General features: G+C 37.7%; 2 protein-coding genes and 1 pseudogene across 3 annotated transcripts; 2 read left to right on the top strand and 1 right to left on the bottom strand.

Moving 5' to 3' along the window:
- Nucleotides 1-553: 553 nt before the first annotated feature.
- Nucleotides 554-1,965, top strand: LOC108369923 (uncharacterized; annotated as a pseudogene).
- An 88-nt stretch (nt 1,966-2,053) lies between these two features.
- LOC108369924 (uncharacterized) lies at nt 2,054-3,823 on the bottom strand. Of its 2 annotated transcripts, none has more exons than XR_001848581.1 (4): nt 3,734-3,823; nt 3,202-3,566; nt 2,717-3,147; nt 2,054-2,638 (listed from the first exon to the last, which is right to left on the bottom strand). XR_001848581.1 is itself a non-coding variant. In XM_017625135.1 (4 exons), exons 1-3 carry the CDS (start codon nt 3,543-3,545, stop codon nt 2,745-2,747), a joined length of 534 nt encoding a protein of 177 aa, XP_017480624.1. In that variant the 5' UTR covers nt 3,546-3,560; the 3' UTR covers nt 2,054-2,638; nt 2,717-2,744. The 2 variants fall into 2 exon arrangements, 1 of the variants encoding a protein (XP_017480624.1); XM_017625135.1 differs by lacking the exon at nt 3,734-3,823 and having other exon boundaries at nt 3,202-3,321; nt 3,535-3,560.
- Nucleotides 3,824-4,817: 994 nt separating this feature from the next.
- Nucleotides 4,818-5,770, top strand: LOC108369926 (uncharacterized protein K02A2.6-like). Its single transcript, XM_017625137.1, has 2 exons — nt 4,818-4,979; nt 5,060-5,770. The coding sequence occupies exons 1-2, from the start codon at nt 4,818-4,820 to the stop codon at nt 5,768-5,770; spliced, it is 873 nt and encodes a 290-aa protein (XP_017480626.1).
- Nucleotides 5,771-10,606: the final 4,836 nt, after the last annotated feature.

Genomic DNA, 10,606 nt, shown 5'->3' with positions numbered 1-10,606 from the left:
AAAAAAAGTGGGACCATTTGCAAGATCTAAAAAAATTTCTTCCAGCAGATTGCCACCATTTTTATGATAATTTACCTTATAAAACCTAATTTGTTTTCAGTATAATAACATCTGCCTTGAAATATGTATTTTAGTTTTAATTATTTATTTATTTTACTTCAAACATGAATTATTATATTAGTTTGTCCTAATTTTAACTTACAACAAAAAGCCCTAACTTAAATTTATTTTCAAGAAAAATAATAACAAAAAGCCCTATCTCAAATAACTTCAAAGAAATTAAAAATAATAACAAAATTATACCAGAATTGAATTTGTTGTCTGTTTTGAATAAAAATTGCAATAGAAATGTTTTTTGCATCTTAAGTTTTTAAGGTTTTATTCAGTTTTTTCCTTCTCCTGAAAAGTAACGAAAAGTGTAGATACGCCTTTTCTATATTAAGCCATCGATATACTATCACATCTCACTATTTTGGAAAGTCATGCGAGTTTCATTTCACTGTTGCTTATTGATGAGACTCGGTCACACAGATAAAATCGAATGTTGTAGAAAATTATAAAGCTTCAAGTTGGTTAAAATTTGTCCTAATGCCACTGTTATATACGTTGTTGTGAATACACACTGTTATATACTTTGTACGTGAGCATGCTCCTATACAGATTACTACTTTGGTAAACGCACTCATGTGTAAATACTATTGAAGTGAACGCAACCATGTAGCTACACACACGTGTAATAATCAGGGCTGTCATGGAATCCAATTGTTGTCGGAATTGGATTTGAAAACGACAAAAAAATTATTTTGGTGTCATGAAATCCAATGTTATCGGTTTTATGTTCAAATCGGAATTAGTGTCGATTTTAGGTGTCACAGAAATCAATAATATCGATTTTGCTATCGGAAACAAACCAAGCAGCTAACAGCTCTTGGATTTCATTTGTTTATTAGTTTTTCTTACTTCCAGTTAGACATTTTATAAAAATGTGAGTAAAAGAAGGTTTATTTTATAAAAATAATTATTAATGTATTCATATTTTTATTCATAACTAGGGGAAAGCATAAAAATGCAACTCAAAACAGCATTATCGTGGAATTTATGGAGAAATATCCAGATATTGCGAGAGGCTTTACAAAGCGGGATAAACCAACTGTTGATGCCCTTTGGCAACAGTTTAGTTGAGTCGCTGAACAGTGCAGGTCCACCACAAAAGGATACCAATGGATGGAAAAAGGTAAAGCATAATTGGTGCTATAAATTAAATCGTGCCTTAAACTTACACTGTTTTTTATATACATATGTATAGACGTGGACGGAGTAGAAAAGTGACATAAAAAGAAAGCTCGCACAAAACAAAAGCGAGTCTCGAGCAACTGGTGGAGGACCCTTTTCTAAGCACCAACTAACGCAAACGGAAGAGACAATAGTGCGCATATGTGGCATTGCACAGTCTGTGGTTGGTGTGGCTGGCAATGCAGTTGGCCTCAGCGAAGATTTAGTTTGTGCAAGTGAGGATGAAATGCCATCAACATCATCGAAGCGGCCAATGTCTCCAGTCAGCAGCACTCCTAAAAGACAAAGGACAGATAGTACTGGGAAGCGTTTGAAACAATTTCTCGATGAAGACAACGAGAGAAAGCTCGAAATAAATGAAAAATTGAACGAGCTAATTAAGATTGAAAAAGAAAACGACAGTAGCCTCAGACGAGTGTATAGAGCCATAAAAAAAAGCAACGAATCTGTCGCGAATGCAGTAATTGAGCTCAAGGATGAATTTGTCCGTATTAATACAGGTGTTTTGCGAGCGATACAGGAAAAAAACGAAATAAAAGAAAAGCAACTCGAGCTCGAACTCCTAAAGTTTGATTACGAAAAACAGAAAGAAAAGTAATTTCCCTTTTAAAAAATGTCAAAAAAGTGTTGGTTGTGGTCGTTATAGTACCTAAAAATGTGCCTTATTTTATTGTTATAAATAGTTATATAAGTTCTAGAAAAATGTATTTACTTATTAAATGAATTTTTGTTTTGTTTTAATGAATATATATGCGTGTTTTTTAAATAAATAAATATGTGTTTTTTATTTTTTAATAAATAAATATTTGAATTTTTATTCAGTTGGTTTGCTATAAACTGTTGGCTATTTCATCCCTCATCCTTTTACCTTCACTTTGCAGTGTTGCGTTCGGTGGAGATTCAACATTTTCATCAGTATCATTTGATGGTAAAGTAATACTGTCGTCGTTATATTCCACGTTGTAGTTTCTGCAGATATTGTGCAGCGCACAGCAAACATTTATAATTTTCACCACTTTTTCTGGCCGATAGTGCAAGGTGATCAATAAGCAGCGAAATCGGCTTTTCAGCACTCCTATTGTTCGCTCCACAATATTTCGAGCGATGAATGGGCCAAATTGAACTTATATTCTTTGGAGTTGTAGCGTGGATCTCTGTATGGTGTTAATAAAAAAGGTTCTATGCCATATCCACAATCTCCTAACAACTTTGATGTCCGGTCAACTGACTCATACTTCTTGAGGAAATATTGTCTGCCGCTACTAACGTTCCATACGAATGAGTCATGGCTAGAGCCGGGATAGCGTGCATCGACCGCTCGAATTTTCATGTGACCATCACAAATCTAAATAAAAATGTACATACATATATATAAATCAGTTTTACAAGGCAATGTACGAGTAAAATGAAGATTCATTATTACTTGCAAGCATGGCGTTCATACTGAAATATCAATTTCGATTATAAAATAAATGTTCGTCAATACTCGGCTTGATGATTTTTATGTGTGTCCCGTCGATGCAACCAATTATTGAGGGAATTTTGTACTTTAAGTAAAAATAGTCTCTTGATCTGCGTTTTTCGGTGCCGTCCATTTCTAGTTTCACCCACTGAGGGCAAATGAACCGCTCCATAACCTTAAGCACATCATCTAAAATCGTTGACACCGTGCTTCTAGCTACACTTATGCTAGAGTCGTTCCCGACTGATCTTTGATAGGATCCTTCAGCTAAAAATCGCAACGAAGGTGCTAACTGCAGCACTGGTGGAACTTTCGAACGTGTCAAGTGCCCTTCAATGGTGTCAAGCACCATTCGGAAAGCCTCTTTGTTTAGGCGATAATATGCTATGAAACTGCAAATACGCTATAAATATTTATAAACGCACATTAAAAAACAATCTACTTACGCTGTCTCAGGCAGCTCAAGTGGATTGCTGCAATCTCTCAAAATTTTTCTTTTAACTTTCTCGGAACTTTCTTCTTCCAATAAGAGAAATGCGACAACTGCGGATGTCATTTTGCGCTCACTTATTTTTTTTTTAATTAATGAAAACAATTCAATTTTATAAAATTGTGTCAAAAAAATATACATTCAAATTATCGCCATACACACAAATGTGCAAGACAGCTGATTCGAACATCGGTTTTGTTTATGTTCGAAAAGAGCAAAACCAATCCGGTTTCATGACACCAAATGAAACCAAAATTGGTTTGTAATTCCGACAAAATGCAAAACCGACTTGGATTCCATGACAGCCCTGAATAAGTTCTGCTGTAATCGAGAAAATAAAGAGAAGAAATATAAAACTTGTTTCTACAATAAACACAACAAGTGGCGACGAGAGGAAAAAATCCACAAATTTCGCGGTCATCGTTTTGTTTTAAACCATAAAAACGTGAAATAATCACGTATATACATTGTAAAACAAAGTACACTACAAATTTCAATTAAAGGAAAAAGATGACCAACTACGCCGTTTTCGAGAAATTCGAAACGGCAACAATGCAATGGTGTCGTTGGGTGGCACGTTTTGAGGAGACTGTAACGATGCTTGAAGTCCCCGATAAAAGCAAATCATTGCTGCTTATTTACATGGGGCAAGAAACATACGACATGTTGTATGACCAATTAGCCCCAGCGGACAAGACTTACACGGAAATAAAAATAATCATCTCTGACGTGTATGATCCAGCACCATTGTAGGTAATGAAAAACTACCGATTCCACCTACGCAAACAAAATGAGAGCGAGTCAGTAGAACAGTTTTCGATAGCGTTACGGAAGTTGGCAATAATTTGCAACTTCGGCACATATTTGGAAACTGCATTGCGCAACCAATTTGTATTCGGCCTGCGCAGCACACGCATTCAGAAACGATTACTGGAGACAAAGGATTTAAAAATGGATGCAGCGTTAACTACGGCAAAAGCGATGGAGCTATCGGCAAAAGGCGGTGCGGAAATTCAGCAGCAAAAAGACGTCAAATCGCCAATAAATTACATTCAGCAAAATAATAAGAAAGGCAAAATGATAATGACCATGAATTCATCAAATCCAAAAGCAATGACTAAAGTTGGCGAGATAAAAAGGAGCGGTTTCAGATGTGGCAAAACTGAACATCGCGCTAACAAATGCCCACACCAAAATTCGACGTGTTCGTTCTGCAACGCGAAGGGTCATCTATCATCGGTCTGTTTTAAAGCGAAGAAAGGAAAAAAGACAAACTACATTGACTGTGAAGATCACACTAATACGGTTGAGGAATTGTTCAACATAAATACAGATAATTTTAACTGCAATAATATTAATCGCAATAAGAACCAAAAAAATTTGCATTAACTGAAAGTAAACAATATCCTCCTAGGTTTCGAAATCGACAGCGGTTCTCCAGTAACGATTATCAGCAAAACAGATAAGAACAAATATTTTCGTACACAGCAATTGTTCCCGGCGGACATGAAACTGGTCAGCTATTGTGGTTCGGAAATTAACGTGTTTGGGTATTTCAATGCTTGCGTAAAGATGAGCACTACGGTAAGTCCAGATATGAAGATATGTGTAGTGGAGTCAAATAGAAAGCCACTTCTGGGACGGGAATGGTTACGTAAGTTGAATCTGGATTGGAACCAGATTTTCAACGCGGACTACAATGCGCAAGCGGTTTCATCACTCCATAAGCATCAAGTATCGGCGAGGATCGATTATTTGAAACGTAAATACTCCAAAGTATTTGAAAAATCAATGGGTAAATTGAAAACGTACAGGCACGTATCCGTCTACAGGCGAATGTGCAACCGATCTTTATTAAAGCAAGCAAGCTACCGTTTGCATTACGTGACGCGGTGGAAAAGGAGCTCGAGGATTTGGAGAGAAATGGTATCATAAAGAAAATTGATTCAGCCAAATGGGCTACACCAATCGTACCCGTTAAGAAGCAAGGAAACGAAGTGAGATTGTGCGGCGATTACAAAATTAGAGTGAATCCGTGCATAGTTGTTGAGGAGCATCCACTTCCAACGATTGAAAAGCTTTTTGCTTCCATGGCTGGCGGACAACAGTTTTCAAAGATTGACCACACCAAAGCCTATTTACAATTAGAAGTTAACCCGGATGATCGGGAAATTTTAACGCTCAGTACACATCGCGGGCTATATCAACCGACAAGGCTAATGTATGACATTACTTCAGGACCAGTGAAATGGCAGCGAGAAATCGAACAAATTCTGAAGGATATAGACGGGGTGTCGGTATTATTGGATGACATAAAAATCACTGCACCAAACGACGATATACACTTACAGCGCCTGGAACTCGTTTTGTCTCGCCTCAACAAATACAATATGCGTGTAAATTTTGATAAATGCGTATTTATGGGAAACGAAGTTGAATATTGCGGATACAAAATCGACCGTTTAGGTATACACAAAAGTACAAGGGAAAATAGACGCAATTACACAAATGCCAGATCCAGCTAATAAAGAGCAAGTCCGTGCATTCGTTGAATTCGTCAACTATTACGGCCGATTCCTGGCAAACTTGAGTACAACTTTATACCCGCTGAACAATCTACTCAAAGATGATGTGAGATTTATTTGGAGCAGCGAGTGCAAGAGGGCTTTTAACGAAGTGAAAAAGCAAATACAAACAAAGATGCCCCTCGCGCACTACGATCCAAAACTACCAATAGTGCTTGTTACGGACGCAAACCCAGTAGGTGTTGGGGCTGTATTAAGCCAAATTTACCCCGCTGGAAACGAGAAGCCAATACAGTCGCATCGCAAACTCTATCACCGGTACAACGACGGTACACGCAGATCGATCGTGAGGCTTACGCGATTATCTTTGGCATCCGAATGCACTTTCTCGACTACCGTTAGCGGAAATTAACGACAAAAAAGAAGTAATCGAGATGAATGCGATCGAAACATTACCTTTAATAATAATAATAGATTGGCGCTTACACATATGTTAGTGCTTGGCCGAGCTTCTCCTCCGATTTGTGGCGTGCGCCTTGATGTTGTCACACAGAGCGGAGGGACCTACAGTTTTACGCCGACTCTGAACGGCGATTGTATTTTTATGAGAAGCTGTTTTTCATGGCAGAAATACACTCGGAGGTTTGCCATTGCCTGCCGAGGGACGACCGCTGTTAAGAAAAAACCTTTTTCTATATTTTTTGCGATGTTGCTTTGACCAGGAAACATTATCATTATCGGTAGAAAAACTACAAGAAGCGACAATGAAGGACAGGACAATTCAAGAATTAAAGAATGGATTGCTGAAAGGCTATACCGTAAAGCCGGAACAACGCTTCAATATAGATCGAACAGAGTTTACAATACAACACCACTGTTTGTGGCGAGGTTTACGCGTATACGTACCCGGAAAGTTACGAAGCCAAGTTCTAGATGAACTACACGTAGCACATTTCAGCATCACTCATATGAAAGCATTAGCACGAAGCTGCTGCTGGTGGCCGAAAATAGACGCAGACATTGAAGGCATCGCAAGAAATTGTTCGCAGTGTCAACGTACTCGAGCAAACCCAGTGAAAATTACTTCACATGTGTGGGAGGCGGCCAAATTTCCGTATCAACGTGTACATGTAGACTTTGCTGGACCTGTCATGGGGAAATACTTCTTTCTCCTAATTGACGCGTATACTAAGTGCCCAGAATTTTATACCATACCAAACATTACTACGACCATAACTATTGAAAAATGCCGCGAAATATTTTCAAGATTTGGAATTCCCGAAGTTTTAATAAGCGATAACGGATCGCAATTTACATTCGAAGAATTTCGTCTGTTCATGGAAAAAAATGGTATAATACACAAACGAAGTGCACCGTATCATCCCTCCACGAACGGGCAAGTGGAACGAAATGTTCAAACATTAAAAAACAAGTTGAAGACAGTAAATTGCGGTCGTTCTGACATCGATAAAGTAGTATGCAACATTCTACTAAATTATCGTCGAACTCCACACGCAACAACAAGTAAATCACCAGCGTCATTAATGTTCAATCGCTAAATTCGTTCTCGTTTAGACATAATGGTACCAACAGCGCTTTTACCAGAAAATCCGAAATGCGAAATGAATTCAAAGCTTCGAATACTACAAGTAAATGACCGAGTGTCAGTTCGAGATTATACAAGCACAGCAAAATACCAGTTTGGTATTATCATCGAAGTGTTAGGGAAGTTGCATTATAACGTTAAATTAGACGACGGTCGCATTTGGAAGCGACATATCAATCAGATTCATAAAATTGGCTCTATTAAACCATCTTGGGAAGACCAAATGAAGTACGACTACAGCTACCCTGGACCCGCAACACACACGCATACTCAAACACCACAACAAATAAACGCAGACCAAGAAGTTCCACAAACACCACAACAGCTCACCACAAGTCCGGCCCGAGACGAAGAACAAAATATAACAAACGTAACACCAATCGTTACTGGACTTGCTCTGATTCCGAACCATAGACCACAAAGACAATGCCGCGCAAAATGTCCCAAATTGAAATAATAATAGTAAAAAAAAAATATGTACATAGAGGAATAATAATGTTCTAATAAGTATGTACGCAAACATGTAAAATTAATTTGATTTTGAACATCGAACTATGTAAAAGAGTAGAGATTCAGCTTCCTGTAAAAATGTATATTTAAGCACCATGTACAAAGTATCGTTATACCATAAAAGGGCCATTCAAATTGAGAGGGGAAAACTGTTATATACGTTGTGCGTGAATACGCACTGTTATATACTTTGAACATGCTCCTATAGAAATTGCTATTTTGGTAAACGCACTCATGTGCAAATACTATTGAAGTGAACGCACCCACACACGTGTAATAATGGCTGCGTTTCTTTATACATTCCGGATAATCCCATTTCACAGCCGGAATAAACAGAATGCTTTTGAAATATACGTTAACATATCGGATGCGTTTCTTTATACATTCCGGATAACCCCATTTCACAGCCGGAATAAACAGAATGCGTTTGAAATATACGTTAACATATCATCAGGAACGTTCTAAAGAATAAGTAAACAAAAAAGTTTATTCCAAACGTTCAGAATGAATAAAGAAATGCAGCCATCATCAGGAACGTTCTAAAGAATAAGTAAACAAAAAAGTTTATTCCAAACGTTCAGAATGAATAAAGAAATTCGCCCAATAAGTTCTGCTGTAATCAAGAAAAAAAAGAGAAGAAACATAAAACGTGTTTTTACAATAAACACAACAACCACCAATATTCAAGTACAGACATTTCAAAGTCGACTTAAATTCGATGGCTGAGTGGAAGATCGACCTATCTCGGCAACCAGTTCGAAAACGCCCTATCTAAGAAAATTTTCAAGAACGCCCTATTTCGGAATGTTATTGAAAAGCACCCTATCTCAGAATTCGGTACAAAAACGCCCTATCGCAGCTGAAAATACATTACAAATGTGCTGAGATAGGGCGTTTTTGAATCGGCAGCTGAGATAGGGCGTTCTTCAACCAAATTCTGAGATAGGGTGTTTTTCAACAAAATTCTGAAATAGGACGCCCTTCAATCAAATTCTGAAGTAGATCGTTGTTGAAAAATTTTCTGAGATAGGGCATTTTCGAACTGGCTGCCGAGATAGCTCGATCTTCCACTCAGTTATCGAATTGCTAATACTGAATTCTTTGAGCCAATTTACATGATGACTTTTCACCCTGGTTGAAAGTCATGCGTGTCGAGCTTGTAGGGAAGAAGCGTATTGAACTCAGCGAGGTAGGCGAGCACGCACGGTGAGCGAAATCGAGGGGGTTTTTTGACGTTTCGCTTTTATAGAATTCATTTTTTCGTATTTTTACTATGAGATCGCGATTCGCTCCGGTTTAAAAATAAGGACGAAAGAGTTGACCAAAGAAAATTGGACGCTTAAATGTCAAAAAAAAAACGTAGGAAATGTCGCAAAGAAAAAGTCATCGTGTAAATACACGAGGATTTTCGAAGACTTTTTAAAAGGGAACGTGCAAAAAACGCAGAATGAAAAGTCGTCGTGTAAATTGGCTCTTTCTGATTCAATTTTAACTTTTTTAATGCTTGACAATGAGCGTCGCTGCAGTCGTGATTCACACATAGATCAGATGGATTAAATCTTTCTTTTGCTTTTACGCAACTAACGCACCTCAGAAAATAATTTTCACGCTGCCGGTGTCCTTTTTCGCCACCCACCCCAGCACTTATGGCATCTTAGAACATTGCTAGCTTCATATACTTTCCATCTATCCCATTCAATTTTTAACTTTTGCAAATTCATTACCTTCTCAAATCCTTTACCATCAATTTCTAGCAATGCATTCTACACAGCTGTATTATTGTGGGATTTATAAACTGTTATACACTTGATGTAGCACTCTTGCAACTTGTTTTGGTTTTTTATAATTTCATTTATTTATTTATTTAAAGTCATATGAAACAATTAATTTCTTACTGACTACAGAAAGGAATTGCTTAGGAACTAGTTAAAGTAATTAGTTAAAATAATTATACAGTAGGCTCCGGACAGCTCCAGGCGAGAGGGACAAATCCATGTTAGGAATATTATTTAATTCAGATAGAGTTCTTGGCATGGGAGCAAATTTAAGGTACTCAAATTTAGGAAACTCAGTGTAAAACAGTGGGACGTGTCGGAGATTCCGCGTAGGAATAAAGAAGTTTAGTTGCTCCAGTAGCGCAGGGCAGTCAACTGTATNGAGGGACAAATCCATGTTAGGAATATTATTTAATTCAGATAGAGTTCTTGGCATGGGAGCAAATTTAAGGTACTCAAATTTAGGAAACTCAGTGTAAAACAGTGGGACGTGTCGGAGATTCCGCGTAGGAATAAAGAAGTTTAGTTGCTCCAGTAGCGCAGGGCAGTCAACTGTATAATTTACCAGGTTATACACCAAGCTGCAAGAGAGAAAGGAAGATCTGCACTGTAAAGTTTTCAGGGATAAAAGTTGGCAACGGGATCAGTAGGGAGGTATAGGAGCAGTAAAGTTTAAAGAACGGAGTGCTTAACTTAATAAATATTTTTTGGATTCGCTCTATACGGTTAATTTGAGTTACGTGATACGGTCTCCAGATGAAGGCTGCGTAATCAATCCTAGATCTTACTAATGAAGTGTATAGCATTCTGAGCGTGTATGGATCCGAGATATCTGAACAGTTACGTCTTACAAAAGCAAGCATAGGTGACAGGTAATAAGGTCAATGGAAATAAGGTCAATTGACTTTATTTCCCACTCTGGTGCGAAATAAAGTCAATTGACAT

This window comes from Rhagoletis zephyria, unplaced genomic scaffold (genome assembly GCF_001687245.7).
Source record: "Rhagoletis zephyria isolate East Lansing unplaced genomic scaffold, Rhagoletis_zephyria_1.1 Rzeph_scaffold_03913, whole genome shotgun sequence".
Lineage (NCBI taxonomy): Eukaryota > Metazoa > Arthropoda > Insecta > Diptera > Tephritidae > Rhagoletis > Rhagoletis zephyria.
This window is presented reverse-complemented; position numbering and strand designations above follow the sequence as displayed.

Excerpts from the sequence above, each read along its gene's own strand:
- LOC108369924 (XM_017625135.1), bottom strand. Across the intron at positions 3,148-3,201 it reads CTTGAGCTGCCTGAGACAGC|TTTCATAGCATATTATCGCC; the intron begins GTAAGTAGATTG and ends GCGTATTTGCAG.
- LOC108369926 (XM_017625137.1), top strand. The coding sequence starts at position 4,818 with ATGAGCACTACGGTAAGTCCAGATATGAAGATATGTGTAGTGGAGTCA. Across the intron at positions 4,980-5,059 it reads CATCACTCCATAAGCATCAA|GCACGTATCCGTCTACAGGC; the intron begins GTATCGGCGAGG and ends GAAAACGTACAG.